This window comes from Leopardus geoffroyi, chromosome B3, assembly GCF_018350155.1.
Source record: "Leopardus geoffroyi isolate Oge1 chromosome B3, O.geoffroyi_Oge1_pat1.0, whole genome shotgun sequence".
In the NCBI taxonomy this organism is placed as follows: Eukaryota; Metazoa; Chordata; class Mammalia; order Carnivora; family Felidae; genus Leopardus; species Leopardus geoffroyi.
Genome location: NC_059337.1, coordinates 84,725,412 through 84,741,940, shown reverse-complemented (window position 1 = coordinate 84,741,940; position 16,529 = coordinate 84,725,412). Strand labels below are relative to the sequence as shown.

The window sequence follows — 16,529 nt, the reverse complement described above, 5'->3', positions numbered from 1 at the left end:
AGTTAAAATGAAATGAAACGAAACTTCCTAGTCACATGGGGGAAATATAGGGGAGAATATTCTAGATTAAAGAAGTAGCAAATGCAAAGGCACAGATGAATGAAACAACACAGTATGTTTAAGGAAAGGCAGGAATTTTAGGATTGGTGGAATGTACAGTGCAGGGTAGGAGGAAGGAGGTGCTGAGAAGGTGAGAGAAGGGCCAAGAGGTACGTAGAAGTCGAACAATCAGGACTGTGCACTGTACAGTACCTTGGGTTTATGTGATGACAAGCCTCTGAAGAGCTGTGGCAGCAGAGTAGTGACACTTTCAGATGTCCATTTCAGAAAGAGCGTTCTCACTGAGGTTCAAAATGTAGGGAGGTCAATTATTAAACTTCAGCAGTAGTGAGAGATGAAGAGTCTAAATAAGATAGGACAAGACAGACGAGAGAAGTACAGCCCAAGTGAAATACGACATGAGCTGCAAATATAAGTTTGGTAGCCACATTAAAAACAAATAGAGGGGCGCCTGGGTGACTCAGTCAGTTGAGCATCCGACTTGGACTCAGGTCATGATCTCACGGTTCGTGGGTTCCAGCCTGCATGGGCTCTGTGTTGACAGCTTGGAGCCTGGAGCCTGCTTCGGATTCTGTGTCTCCCTCTCTCTCTGCCCCTCCCCCATTGATGCTCTGTCTCTTTCTCTCTCAAAAATAAATAATAAAACATTAAAAGTTTTTTTAAAAGTTAAGAAAATAAACAAAAAGAAACACAAAATATTTTTACTTAACACACTACATCAAAAATGTAGTTCAATATCAAAAATCAAAAGTTCAATATGAAATTAATATAAAAATTATTAATGAACTAGTTCCTATCCCTTTGTACACTAAATCTTCAAAACATGGTGTGTTTTTCACACTTACAGCACTTCTCAGTTTGGTTAGCCACACTTCAAGAGTTCAACAGCCCCAATGACTGGTGGCTACCATATTAGTGCAGGACTGGAGGGATTAATTTAGGAGGCAATATTGATTTGCAGGATTTGTTAATTTCGTGAATGTAGAGAATAAGAAGGTAGAAATACCTGGAATTGCTGGCTTGGGTAACTGGATGCACAGTGGTACCAGCAAACCAGATAGAGGATATAGAAAGAAGAACAGGTCTGAGGGAGGGAAGGGAGGAGACAGAAAGTTTGGTTTTAGAGTGTTAACTTTGCAATGAAGTTATTTGCCCAAGCTAGTAACCTAGCTAATACATGACAGAGCCAGAATCCTGACCCAGATCTCTTTGATGTCAAACCTTTTCTAAAGATTACTCTAAGTGAGGATTTGACAAAAAAGAAGGATGAGGCATGGGAGGTCAAAGTCTCCCTTTATTTTCATTCAATATGAAATACCTTCACATTGACATGTCTCAGAAAACAAAACAAAAAAATTAAAAATCCCAAGTATGTGAGGCTTTTTATTCCATCTCCAAATTTCGTGCATTAATAGTGCAGCCATAATTTTCAGTATTTTTGAAAGACAGCAAGAGATTTTTTGAAATATGCCCAATTTAAGAAATCTAATGTAAAAAAATACACTTTCCAAGGCACTATATCCTACTTTGTAAATTTACACCAAGCCTAGAAATGGGATTTTTAAGATTTCATCAAAATTATGTCCATACTGTAGGTGAAGGTATTAATTTTTAAGACTCACCAGATAGTCAGAAAATTACTAAGACCTTCTGATATGCTAAAAAGTGCAGTCTGGTTCTGTATGCGAATTCACAGATGTTTACTTGAATTAAATTTTGGTTTCTCCTGCATATACGCCTAGGAAGAGAGTAATGGGAAAATGATACGTCCAAAAGTAGGTGGCATAATAGCTGTCCTTGAGATTATTTGCTGCTTCAAAACACAACTGGTTGCCTTAGAAATGACTATGATCACACACACTCTCACATGCACACGCGCCTGCCCATATATGCCCCAAAGCTATCTATGAATGGGAATAAACAAAATAATTTGTTTTCAAAGGCATGATTTTCCAAAACAGAAACAGGCAAAGTGAGAAAACTTACCTGAGTCAGTTTTAAAACAAAGAAAAGAATGGTTTAAAATTTGACCACTATCCAGGAAATGGTAGCCACAATATTTTTAAAGGATGCTAAAATTAGAATGTATGTGTACAGAATGTAGTCTGAGTAGTAACTCTGGTGATAGTGAAATGATTTATAAACCACCAACTCTGTGCCAGTCTGCACAACATTCCTATCAAGCACTCTGTTTAAAAAAACTTTTCTCATTTTTTAAATAGAGAACAGAGCAGAAGACCCTTGGTTTTCCAGTTAGACAAGGCAGGACAATTCATGTCCATGGGAAAGTTATTTCAGTGTGACATACCACTGAGTTGAAATGGCAATGGTATGGCTTCATTTACTTACTCCTATTAGGCAATATAGGAAATGCAGAAGCAATAACGTGCCTGTTATCTGTCACCTGCCAAAAGGAAGGACAATACTGTTTGTAAGATGTAGACCAGGCAGGCATCTAATTCTACAAAATATTGCAGTTGGGAGTTATCACAAGAAAATCATTTTATGAACTGTCTTAGTCAGTTTGGGCTACCATAACAAAATATCATAGACTGGGTGGCTTAAACAACAGAAATGTATTTCTCATAGTTCTGTAGGCTGGAAGTCTGAGATTAGGGAGCCAGCATGGTTGGATTCTGGTAAATGCTCTCTTCCTGGCTCACAGACAGCTGCCTTCTCACTGTGTCCTTGGCGTGGCAGAGAGAGAGCTGTCTCTTCCTCTTCTGACACTAATCTCAGGTCTCTTCCTCTTCTCATAAGAACCCCCCATGACCTCATGCAAACCTAAACATTGGTAGTTAGGGCTTCAACATGGCAGGGGTACACAATTCAGTCCATAGCCCATAGCATGAATCAGATCATCTGTTCTTATTTACCCACTGCCTGATCTAACCAACTCATGATATGCTGCCAAGCTGGCATTCAAACGGTGAGAATTTGATCATTTGCTTTGAGAAATATTGTTCGTTTTCGGGGAGGCAGAACATCTCTGAGAAAAGCACAGTATATGGATTCCGTGCAGTACTAGACAGCTGTTAACCTCTGGGCAAGTCACTTAACTTCTGAGCCTGTTTCCTCATATGTAAAATGACAAAAATACAACCACTTACTCCAAAGAAACATGTGAGGATAAAATCAGATAATATCTATGAAAGGACTCAGTAAGCTGTAAAAGACTACATATTGTTATTGTTAGGCTATGAAAGCACAAAAATGTGGTCCATTTATACATGGCTTTGACAGATCCTAAAAGATTATGATTTTAAGAGAATTAAGTTTTCATGAAAATAGAGTGGACATATATTTGCAAAGATGCTTTAACTCCTTGATTTAAGCACATTCATTTCTTCTTGGTTTCACTGTCATCACTTGACTTCAAGATGCAATTAGGTCTCCTGACTGGTCTTCCAACCAGGATTCTCCTGGATCACTGCCAGGTTACTTTTCCTGCTATTCATTCTACTTTCTGGGATTCATCCCAATTTCTGGGATTCTAGGCTATCCTAAATTGTAGGTATGACAAATCCAGAATTACCTGGTGAGGAGAGGGCTACATATGCAGGTTTGGAAATTATAACACAGAACAACATACACAACACAGGAAGAGTAGCATAGTGGGAAGACCATGGACTTTGGAGTCAGATTGGCATTTGAATTCTGAATCTATTACTTGTATTTATTTACTCTAGGAAATGGTTTAATTGCACCTCAGTTTGTAAAATGGAAAGTTAATTGCTTACTTCATAGGGTTATTTAAGCACAGTGTCTAACTTTATTAGTGTGTGTGTTTTAGTTTCTTTCCCTTCATATAAAACAGATAGAAAAATAAGATGTTAATAAAAACAAAATGGTTATGTGCATTGTATATTTAGAGTTTTGTTTGCTCCACTGCATAATCAGGTACTATATCTAAAGTGCAAGAAGATAAAAGGCTACATTGGAAAAGGGAACAATTTAACAAAATAGTTCACATCTGTTCCCAAAATAAATCTTTTTTTTTTTTTTAATGTTTATCTTTGAGAGAGAGAAAGGCAGGGCACAAACAAAGGAGGGGCATAGAAAGAGGGAGACACAGAATCCAAAGTAGGCTTCAGGCTCCGAGCTGTCAGCACAGAGCCTGATGTGGGGCTAGAACCCACGAACCGTTGAGATCATGACCTGAGCCAAAGTTGGACACTTAACCAATTGAGCCACCCAGGCGGCCCTCAAAATAAATCTTTTGACATATTCAGATATCTCCTTGGTCAAAACATCAAATGTAAATCTATGGTTACACTGTAAATTAAGTTTGAGATTTACATTTTTGTCTGTAGAATAGGTTGGATTTGAAAGAAACAAAACTGGAGATGAGAATCCAGTTACGAGGATATGGTAGCTATTTAAGCAAATGCTAATAAAGATTTGAAGAGAAGGCTATAGAACAGAGGGAAGGAAGAGAACTGATTTGAGAAATAATTAGAAAGTAAAATTGGCAAGACTTGGTGAATGACTGGATTTGAGGGCTATGGAGAGGGAGGAGTCACAGACCACGCCCAGGTTTCTACACTGGATGCCTGGAAGGATGGTGGTATCTTCTGTAGGAGTAGAGGTTAGGGATGAAGATGCTGACTTCAGTTTTGGACATTCTTAGTTCGAAGTACATACTTGTCTAGGGTAGAGATGCAGATTTGGAACTTGACAGCCCAGAAAGTGGATGAGATCCACTAAGGTGGAGCCTGAGACAGAGCTTCAGGGAATATCAACACTTAAGGGGTAAGAGGAGCTCAAGTATAAAAGATGACAAGGAATGGTCAGAGTACAAGAAGAAGGATAAGAGTATGGACTCACAGAATTTACATTTCAAGAAGAAAAAAAATAAAGTACTAAATATAAGAGAAAATGTCTGAATGTCTGTATCTCCCCACTGAATTCACATATTGAACGCTAACCCTTAGTGTGATATTAAGTGGGGATGGGAGTCTTTTGGGGGTAGTGATTAGGTTATAAGGACAGACCCCTCCTGAATGGGATTAGTACCCTTAGAAAAAAGGCCAGAGAGATCTCCCTTGCCCTTCTGCCATGTGAGAACACTGTGAAAAGTTGGCTATCTATGAACACAGAATCAGGCCCTCACCAGACACTGAATCTGCAGAGCCACGAACTTGACTTCCCAGCACCCAGAACTGTGAGAAATAAATGTTTGTTGTTTATAAAGTTACCCAGGTTATGGTATTTTTGTTATAGCAACTCAAATGGACTAATACAAGGACTAAAATATGTCCACTGGAACTGGCAATTAGGAAACTACTGATGGCCTCAGTGGGGCTAGTTTCAAAAAAGTGATGGGGGCTAAGCCATCCCTTAGGGGTTAGGGAGTAAATGGATAGCAAGAAAGAAATTGTATACTAGTCTTTTGAGAAGTTTAGATGAGGAAGAGAGAAACTAGAGCAAGCTAGCTGTTTATGAGTTAGTGATTAAAGCAATGGAGATCCAAAGAATCAAAAGCATGATACAAAGAGGCCAAAGTAGAATTTCAGGAAAGAGGGACAAATAGATCTGTTACAGAAGAACATGGATTTTGGAAAGAAGTATTTATAATCCTGTAACTTTGCCCCTTACTAGCTATGAGACAAATTACTTAACCCTTTTTGAGTTGTAGTTTCCTTATCCTTAAGAAAGAAATACCACTATCTGTGGATCCGCTGTGAGAATTAAACAAGATGCTACATATAAAAGTGCCTTGCACAGGCACCTTCTGCTTGCTCCACAGAACATACTCAACAAATACTAGCTTCTATCTCCCCACAGAAGTCACTAGTAACATTGAAGAGTGTCATTTCAACTAAGCAGTGAAGATGATGTTAAATTGTCCTAGATTAAGGCATTCAGTTATGAAATATTACAAATAGGGAACAAGAATTGAAAGAGAAAAAGGATCTGAGAGAGTTAACCATGTTTGAAGCCTAAAAAGGATGAGGCAAGTAAACTGCCAAGAAAAACTAAGGCCAGAGGAGCCCTCATGTCTTATATATGATTAGTGTATGTCCCAAAATTATTTGAAATAGAGGTCCCCCACTGGTCTATAAAGGGTGCAATTTGCAACAAAGATGGAAGCTGTAGAAAGCTGGACATGGAAAGGATCACAGGTCAAATGAGCCACGTCATGGAGGAAAGTTTTGATGGAGCCTGATGCTGTTGATCATTTCAGCAAAGATCGAGGAAACAAAATATTTAAGAATATTAGCTTCCAAAGCAGACTTGAATTCAAGCATCCCTGGGCCTGTTAACAAATGTGAAGCGCACAGCTAGAGAATTTGTGGGTAGAAAACATTCCCTAATTGCACAATCTCTAAACCTTCCCATCTGATTCTAACTATAACAGATGTTCAAACAAATATACGTCTCAAGTTTTCCAACCCAAATGCACAAAGAATTACTCTCTTCAAACATACATTCATTCTAGTAATTAGTCTTGACATGACAGCTTTCTTAAATAAATTCAAAGTTATTCCAGATGGGGTGTGTGTGTGTATGTGTGTGAAATTATCAATATTTTCAGCTTCATATGTTGGTTACAGAGAAAACCTAACGTTTAAAGAATTTAGAACTGCACAGACTCAAAAAGCAAGATAATGGTATAATGGAATCCAATGCTATTCTTTTTTCATATCTCTCTTCCTAAATAAATACAAGAAATGCAACTCTCTCTTCAAAATACAGGGCACAGACTTCTTACCAACTGCACATTTACTGACCGCAAATCAAGGTGGATGAGCAACCACATAGCTCGGAAGAAAAAAAAAGAGAGATGCTGTGATCATGTGAGGGAAAAGAAAACTAGAAAAAACTTCCCATGTTTCTCTGTACAGGGAAGGAAGGAAGGAAGGAAGGAAGGAAGGAAGGAAGGAAGGAAGGAAGGAAGGAAGGAAGGAAGAAAAAAGAAAAGAAGTTAGAGAACTCTTTAAAGGCAAAGAAAAAAATCTTCCAATTACTACTGAAGGTAAAGAAAGAAGTGGTAAGTGAATTTGAGAGCAACTTAACACAGGTAGTCTGAAGAAAGACAAAGGTTGGTTTCTCCACAAAACTTCTTCCACCCCCTGGGAGAGAACTTATGTGCTTTCCTTAAAGAAAAGAGTTGCACTCTGGCAATGCTGGAACATGGGAAATGACTGACTTTATTATAGGAAATTAATTTTGACAACCATCCAAATTAAGCATAGTAGACAAGGTCACTGTGTGGAGTTGAGCTGGCTGTGCACTGCACAACTCTAGGGCAACATTCACACAGACTAAGATGTGAGAGCCCCTGTGGGTGATGCGCAGCAGCAGCCCTGATGGCAGGCATGTATTGAAAACAATGTGAGCTCCAAGAGGGCAGGGGATTTTCTCTGTTTCATTCATGGTATCCCTGGCACAAAGAATAGGGCCTGGTACTTAAGACGATCAATTAAAATGTGCTGCATGAATGAATGCATTAATGAATAAAAGAAAAGGGGAAAACTGAAGTTTGAGAGCAGAGGGGAAGTATATGTTAGAGCAGGATTCATTTCAGCTGGAAGACTGAGCAAGTAAAAAAATCCAGAACCTTGGAATGGAATTCCTACCTGTTATGTAGGAGGAGAAAGAAGGGATGACAGAACCAGTTTGAACTGTCTTGCCAAGTTTTATTGTGCTCTGGCATGGACTTATTAAGAGTGAAGCTAAAGTTATATTAATAAAGAGGGGTGAAAAGACCATGTTGGCATAGATGGGAACTTTTCTTCTTATTTTTTTCTTCTTAGGTAACAGGCTAAGTATGTCAAGAAAAGTTCACTCAATTGCTTTTTTTCTATCAAAAGTATCTACATGGCCATAACCATACAGGGAGGTGGAAGTCAGAAGAGGATTTTCACCATAATATGACTCCCCCCCACCAACAAATAAATTCTTGAACACATGATCAAGTAAGATGAACACTGCAGAAGTGATCTCTAAATTGTCATACACTACCATAGTGTTAGCTGTTTTTATTATCCAATTAGTAGAAACAGAATTCACAAAGAAAGATTAACCAGTCACGTAATGTCTACTGACCATATTCTGAACTTGAGCATATATGCATGTATATAAAATAGGTAACTTATATTATTCCTTGATTTTCATTCTGTTCTATTTACCAGGTTTCAACTAGACCTGTAGTCTGTTTCCTTAAAACCCTCAACATCATCTTTACATGATCCCATTAAATATATATAGAATTTCTAAGGACATGGGCTGTTTCTATGGAATTTCTTTACGCATTCACAGTATTTTTTTAAGTTTTATTGATTTATTTTGAGAGATAGGGAGAGAGAACACTCGAGCACAAGTGAGGGAGGGGCAGAGAGAGAGAAGGAGAGAGAGGATCTCAAGCAGGCTCTACCCTGTCAGCACAGAGCCCAATGCAGGAACCAAACTCATGAATTGCAAGATCATGACCTGAACTAAAATCAAGAACTGGACGCTTAACTGACTGAGCCACCCAGGTGCCCCATACTCACAATGTTTCTTAAAATTTCAGCTACAAAAATTTATTTCAGGAGAGCTGATGCCTCTATATGTCCTATTATGATTCCTCTGATGACATATCACAATTCATCTCACCAAAGAAATTTGCTAAGTTGCTCTATATTCTGAGCAATACAAAGGTACTTACTGAACCATATTTTTTCTGTTCACAATCTGTTTTCTGCCATGGGTTTTGGGACACACCATCTGTAATTTCCATTAAAACAACAAAAGCAAACAAAACAAAACACATAGCTCTTCGCTGTATAAAAAATCTGTAGTTGGCTTCTCTGGGAGGAACCACTCTTACTCACAGCCACTTGATGTTTATCAGGATCTATTAGTTGAGAGCTGTGAAAAACAGAGTGGGAAGTTCCCTGTAACCAAAACAAAAATGTTACAAATACTTACGTGATCCTTAGCAATACCTGTCTCCTATCCACCATATGTTTAGGAGTTTAGTAGGTTATAGAACCCACCAAATAAAGGACAACTCTTCATGTGGTAATGTGATGTACCAAGCCATTAAAGCTTTATTTTTCTATGGGTAATAAATCCACATGGTTCAAAAATCCAAAAGAAACCAAAGGGTATTCACTGAAAAGTTTCCCTCCCATCCTATCCTCCAGCCACCTAGCTCCTTTCCCCAGAAGCAACCAATATTTTCCACTTGTTGGGTGGCCTTCTCAAGAGACATGAACAAGCAAGTGTGTGTGTGTTTTCTTTCCCCTTCTTTGCACAATGGGTGGCACAATGTATACTGCTTAGACTCCTAAGCACTTCTCCCACTGTGCCATGGATAGGGAATAGGCTTCTTATATGGGTTTTTTTGTCGTTGTTAGATAGAACGATAGCAGTTTCCTCAAGTGCTGTGTTGTGAAGGAGCTTGAGGCCAGCAGGCTTGAAGGACAGTATGTTGTGAATGTTCTGTAATATCTGCTACAGCCATCTATTCCCGTTCTGTACCTTACTTTATCTTCTACATGCCTCTATTATAAGAATTACCACACTTTATTATGCTTGGGAAGGGGTGTCTAAAGGTAGGTACCATGCTCTTTTATGGATATAATGCAAGGTGCCTACCCAGCACAGGACCTAGCATACAATTAGCATTTAATAAATATTTACTCAGTGAATCCCACAGCAAAATTCCCAACGTTTAGGGAGAATGAGAGAGCTTTTCATATTCATGGAAGAGCTACTTCCCTCCATACAAAGATAGATTTGATCAACTCTGGAACTGTAGATATACAATGATGGTGTATTTGAAACACAGGTGACAGTGTTCTCCCTGTCCCAGTCAGAATTTTCAGCAATGCCATGTGGCACTCAACATCCTTGAGAAAAAATAATTTTACAGAACTTTACACAGGATCCTATATGTATAATCACCTGGTTTCCAATCACTGCCACGTAAAGGGAAAATGGTTGTATAACATGTGATTTCTGAAACAAAGGTGAGGTGAGAGGGAGGTCAGGTGATGGTGAAATAAAAATGAACGGAAACATCATGAGTGAAAAAGAAAGTTTATGATTATTTTTTAAAAATCCAGAAAATGAGAAAAATTAAGAACATTTCAACTGAACTTTACTCATTTAAGACTCCATCTGCTAATCATTCTCATATAAGTACTGCCATCTACAGTACATCTAGGAATCCTGGTATTTTTTTAGGGAGGAAATAACAGAAATGAAATGTCTGGCACACAACAGGCTAATGTCTTCATGCCCTTTTAAATATATGCATTTATCAAAGTTACATGGTATATTTTCTCTTTGTCATTTTGAAAAGTAATAATGCTTAATGGGTTGGTTATTATCTTTTAAAAATTTATAGTGTAAAGCTAGAGCTTATGATTTTAAGTCTTTAAATTACATGTTATGTAACTATTAATAGTGAAGAAAAAAAGAACTAATTTATAATTTTAACCTAGAATTTTAAGAAATATTTTAATATGCTCAAATTCTCATTCACTTCATTTTGTTATAAGATACAAATTGGGACTCTCCAAGGAGAAGTAAAGAGAGTCCCTTTTTTGAAGTGAAAAGAATCTCTTATTTTTGGTGGGATTCTCTTTACTGACCTGTGGGTTAGTGTAGGGACAGACAGGATGGAAAAGGAGGAAGGGCCATCAAAAGTGAACAGACTGACTCATATTTGTAGGTACAAGCTGGAAAAGCCTAAATGAAGTTATCCCAAACCACAGGTGATCTTCATGTTCCCAAGAGAATATTATACCAATGTGCTGTGTTGTCACAACACAGCTTTTAAGGTAAATAAGTGGAATCCATTCAAAATACACTTTAGAATCAAAAAGAAGAAATTTGATTTTGGAGATAATATAACCACCAATATTAAGAAGACAGTGAATTTTTCTGGGTTGTTTATCCAACTATTGCCAACTGGGTATAAAATTTCATCTTTTTTCTCAAATCCCATCCTATTACGGGTACGAAGTGTTTGACAATAGGAAAAAAAGGGTGATATTTAGTACTTCCCCCCCACACACCCTTTACTCCCTACCTCCCAAGAACTACTTTGCTACATAGTGCTATTTGAACATGTTGTCTGCACACAGAATCAGCCCCCCTTCTTTCCCACCTCCTCAGCTCTAGTTATAGAAACCTAACCTAGTCATAAAGAACCAATTAAATGGTGATGTCTGTCCATAAAGTATTCTTTTATTCCTCCTTAGCTAGAAGTAGTTTTCCTTAGCCTATGATTTTTTTTTTTTTTTTTAGTTTTTCTGAAATACTTCTTAGGGCCCTTAAAAATAGTCTACATATGAACAACTTGAGTATTTACAAGATTATAAACTCCTTGACAAGGAGAGAACTGCATTTTACTCACCTTTGTATCTGCCACAATACCCAGCACTATGCCTGGCACAGGATAGGAAGTCAGTAAAGATTTAACGAATAATGTGTGTTTACATTTCAAAATTTATATTGTCCACAAGTAATTTTTTTGAGAAATATCATGGCACAAAGATCAACAACAGAAGGGTCTTTGTTAAATATTTCTTGGGCAAGGAAAGCCAGAATCTATGGCAACTACAGTAAAATATACATACTTAAGCTCATGGTTTTTATAAGAGTAATACTTAGTGTCATTAAGTCACTAGCAGTCTAGTGACAACTTAATATTATAACTTGTCACAGCTGTGGTTAGGCTAGGGGCATTTGATTTACAAGGAGCTAAAACTTCTAAAGTTCTTTTCTAATCATTAATTTATAGACTAGACAGATTGTACTATTGCCAGGGAGATGTCGTAACTACCAGAAAGGAAAGCATAACAAATTCTAAAACATACCAAATGTTGGGAAGAAGGGCAGGTATTAGAATCCTTAGCCTTTTGTTTACTGATTTCATTTCTTGGGTCTCTCTTCACCACAGTAGAAAAATGCCCTACCAAGGTATTCAAGTGTTGAGGCTCTCTTATTCAGAGTTCCTAATAAGTTTATGTATGTGGTATGTTATACTACATAAAATTAACTACAACAGAGTTTCTTTTAAAACAATCAAGAACAATATATTCAGAAAAGAACACAAATCTATGCAGAGATATGGAAAAAATTAATTTATGATACTAGCAAAACCAATCAATATCAATGATTAGATATGAACATGGACAGGTGGAAATAATTATCAGGAAAAATTATAATTAAGCTAAAAAAGAAATAGATGAAAAGACATCATTAGTGTAACCCTGGAAACAATCAATAAACTTCCCACAATCTCAACCCAAAACATACCACAATCAACCAAAAGGAGTTTGTGGTCAAAGATAAACAAGAGCTAGATACAAACCATGTAATTTCAAAGTTGGGAAATGGGGAGAGAACCAAGGAGACAATAATTACCAGGGAGGGAACACTATTGTAATTAGGTAGCTTTGGGGAAAGTTATAATTATGAAGGTTAAGGTGCTACACATCTGATAAAATCCTTAATTAGTTGTTGTTTCAGTAATGTTTCATGTTCCTTAGGTATTTTCTAGTATAGGCTGTAACATTTTTTTCCATTGGAACTTTAGAAAGAAAATAAATTGGAAAGGCTGCATTATGTAGTGTTTAGAGCATAGGCTCAAGCCAGATTTCTTTAATTCAAATTCTAGCTCTTGCTTAACTAGCTTTGTGACCTCAGGGATGTCACCTAATCTCTCTAAGCTTCAGTTTCCTCATCTACAAAATGGGAGCTAATACTGGTTCTCACCTGATAGGAGGATTTGTTTTTTATGAGGGTTAAATGATTAATTTAGTAAATTAATTTATTGTTTATAAGGCACTTTGGAACTGTCTCCCACAGAAGTGCTACGTGAATGTTTGGTAAATAATATCGGTCCTCAATATTCCCACTGTTCATCTGACTTAAAAACTTTGAGATTGATCTGATTGCTGTAGATATCTGGCACCCCAGTCCAAGTTAGCATGTTCCAATTTTAAGGTCCCCATAGACCACTCTGATGGCCATGATCGAGAAGATTTCCAGATGTACATATTATGATGACACTAGGTGTAATTTAAAAAATGGTTTTCTATTTTTGAAAAAGCCCTGCTTTGACTTTACTGTCTGTCCTTCATTCCCCCTGCTGTGATTTCTAACTCTGTTTCTATAATTTTAGTTAAAAGATAGTTATCCAGGAAACAGTATACCTCTTACTCAGGGTGCTTAAGTGTTCACTGCCTCCAAATCTGCCATGACCCTAAAGAAATTAAAGGGCACACACACACACACACACGTCAGGGGAATACATAGAGAGAGGATATAAGAAGATATGCATCATTTCCACTGTTAGATATATGACAGTACACATTAAAGCTGCGGATAGAGTGGGGTCTGAAGTCTCAATAAGACCATGTAAAATCAAGAAGAGCTCCCACATAGAAGTGCTGGTGTGATACCTAAAGAATACTATAGTAGAGCCTTTCAATAATTTATCAGTGAAAAATCAAGTAGATGGAGAGTAAGATAATGGCCTTATTCCTAATAACAATCTCTAGAACATGGATAACAAGAAAAGGAAAACTTGAAAGGTTAACACATGGAGGCAAGTGTCACTGAGACTCATGACACTGGAGAGGTATGTTCTATTCTAATGATGCTGTTGTGGTTGACGAACTGTGATGCTTTCCTAATACAGATTACAAAACAGATATAGACACGACATACAGTAGTAACGGGAAATGTCACCTCTCCCAGCATGGGTGAGAGGTTTCATTCTGGTAAAAGTAGAGCACCTGATAAGTTGATATCATATTGACAATTTCATTTCTCAGCAGAGGAAACAACAAATGAGAACTGCTATTCAGGAGTATAAAGACTGTCAAGGAGGAAACTATAGATGATGTGACAACGGCTTTAAAAGACATGATGGTCCTCACTAGTCTGGACTTTATAAGAGCAAAGGAAGGAAACATTTCCCATGGGAGGACCCTAGACCCTGAGAGAGAAAATGTCAAAGTGTTCAGACATAGTATGGAGTAACTCCAAGCTAGAAACTCTAACAGGGAGTATAACCTAAGACAAGTGGAAGATAAGGCTTTAAAAACAAAATTGTAATATTACTGACTCTATTGAGAAAAAAAGGAGAGAAGCAACTAAAGAAAAAAATTAAACACAGGTAGAGATGCATTTATTAAAGGATGAATACAAAAAGTGGTGCAAACTCACTACAATAATATCAAGAAAGTTAATGCCCAGAAGGAGATTATTTTTTTCCTAAGCACATGACCTTTTTGTTTCCTGCTCTTCCTTGCCTCCCCCCTCCGCCCCACCCTGCTTCTCCTTCAGGTCAGAACTGCTGGTTAAGTTCTGCCTAGCAAGGAGACCAGAGAATTAGAATCTCAGCCTGGGAAAAGAACTTGAGAGTACAAAATGGGGCAAAGACAGTATGTGTTAGGGACTTGGCAGTATCCAAAATAAGCTATTTTATGGCCATCAGAGTGGTCTATGGGGACCTTAAAATCGGGACATGCTAACTTGGACTGGGGGTGCCATATATCCACAGAAATCAGGGAGACAGGGCTAGCCCCATCAGTGGATCTGAGTGGTATGTCCGTATTTCTCATGACTTTTTCTGTAGGTAACTGTTATTTTGAGCTTTTTGTTGCTTTTACTGAATATGCTCTGAAGTTCTTGAACCAAATCTGTAGTACTGTTATACATATGTCAATTTTTGAGGCCATTCTTTCCAAATACTGGACTCTGAGTGTAATAAATACTGAATAATGTCTCCCAGCTGTTTCTTGGTGAGTATCATTTGTTTTCATCCATGGATGCCTCTGGTGCTGGTCTTTGGTGAGATCCACTGAGCCTGGCATCCTTTAATCTCTGCTGTTCATATATTCAGGTCCAATGACTATTACAATTTGTAAGTTATGGACAACAGAAAATAAAAGTTCCAAGTTATATTCAAGTTGGAAATGCTGCACAAAAGACTGAATGAGAAAAGAAGTACAAGAGAAGTGACTGAAAAAAATAATTACTCCAAGCGAGTTCATTTTTCTAGGCCTGGATGAATTTCATCCTAAGATACCAAGAAAACGTATATATATAATTGTACAGCCATTACTGGTTATCTCTAAAGAAGGAAGAATGGAAGTCTGGAGATAAACAAACATGACTAATTTTCAAAAAGGAAGGAAATATAAATCTCGAATACCACAACACCAGTTCAGAAGAGGAACAAGACCAAAGAAGGTCAGAGTAGTAACACAGCCAAGGTCATGCCACAGGAGTGGTTAATTAGACACTGCCTCTGGGGCCCGCCACTGGACCCTCAGGTGAGCATGCTTGCATGTCGTGCAGGCACACACACCACAGTCACAGTAGGGCAGGATACAGACTTCCACTGCCGTTGTGAAATGTCTCTAACCGCATCTGTGTCTTTATATCCTCCAGAGTCAAAGTCCCAGGAGGAAAAGCCCACCTGGCTAAGCATGGATCTTGTCTGTCCGTTTTAGTTACAGGACTGGGACCAGAATGAGGTGACTAAGGCCCTTGCCTTGGGCACAAAATTTAAAGGGGCACCAAAAAATTCACTGAATAAGATGAACAGTACTTTAATGCAGTATTTTGCACGATCAAAATCAATGCACAAAAATCCACGATGAACAAAATATCAAAATTTAAAGAAAGACAGGTTCAATAATAGTGCCACGCCAAGCCATACCAGTGCCTATGACAAAAGGGACAATCAATAACAGTGATTCAGTTTTTCTTTAAAATTTCGATATTTTGTTCATCATGGATTTTTTTTTTTTTTTTTTTTTTTTTTAGTTTATTTACTTATTTAAGTAATCTCTACACCCAATGTGGGGATCAAACTCATGGCCCTGAGCTCATGAGTCCCATACTCTTCCAACTGAGTCAGTCAGGCACTCCCATCATGGATTTTTTTACATTAATTGTGATTTTTAAAATATTGCATTAAAACATTTATCCTTATTAATTACTGCATTTTGGGGCATCTCCTTAAATACTACAGCTGAGGTGAGTGCCTCATTCTTACCCCAGCCTTAGGCCTGCCCCTTGGTTCCAAGGAGCAACAAGAAGAACTGTTTGGAGCCATCTTTGATTTCCCCTGTGGGAGGGCATGGCTCCAAAATAGGAAGTGAATGTGGATGCTCCTGCCTGGAACATAAATCTGCCCTGCCTCCCTCCTCTCTTCTTGATTGTCAGGCCTCAGTTTAGATCTCACTTCATCACTACTAATTTAGTTATTCCTCTATGCTCTCTCAGTATCCTACACGTAAACTTACCAAATATTTACCACAGTGTTTTACAATTTATTCGTTTACATCCTCCCCCAAACTACAGTCTTAGATGACACAGATTCTGGGATATTCATCCTTACATCATTCTAATACTTAACATAGTGCCTGACTCATATTAGGCCCTCAATAAATACTTTCTGAATGAAAGGTATGGAAGCCATATCATAGGGGAGTAAATGAAATGAA

At 37.8% G+C, this 16,529-nt stretch overlaps 1 protein-coding gene across 5 annotated transcripts in view; it reads right to left on the bottom strand.

Annotated features, from left to right (window-relative positions):
* The window catches only part of LOC123583553 (protein only RNase P catalytic subunit), a 131,370-nt gene that overhangs the window by 26,209 nt on the left and 88,632 nt on the right, over nucleotides 1-16,529 (bottom strand). The window contains exons 6-7 of one of the 5 annotated variants that reach the window (XR_006704941.1): nucleotides 8,714-8,942; nucleotides 253-403 (exon numbers count right to left, since the gene is read on the bottom strand). The exons of 3 other annotated variants lie outside the window; for them this stretch is intronic. Coding sequence is in view for 1 of the 2 variants with exons in the window: in XM_045450681.1 (XP_045306637.1) it covers nucleotides 8,733-8,942 (210 nt within the window). In the remaining variant the exon portion in view is untranslated. The remainder of the gene's footprint in view (nucleotides 1-252; nucleotides 404-8,713; nucleotides 8,943-16,529) is intronic. One more of the 5 variants, XM_045450681.1, reaches the window with a different exon arrangement.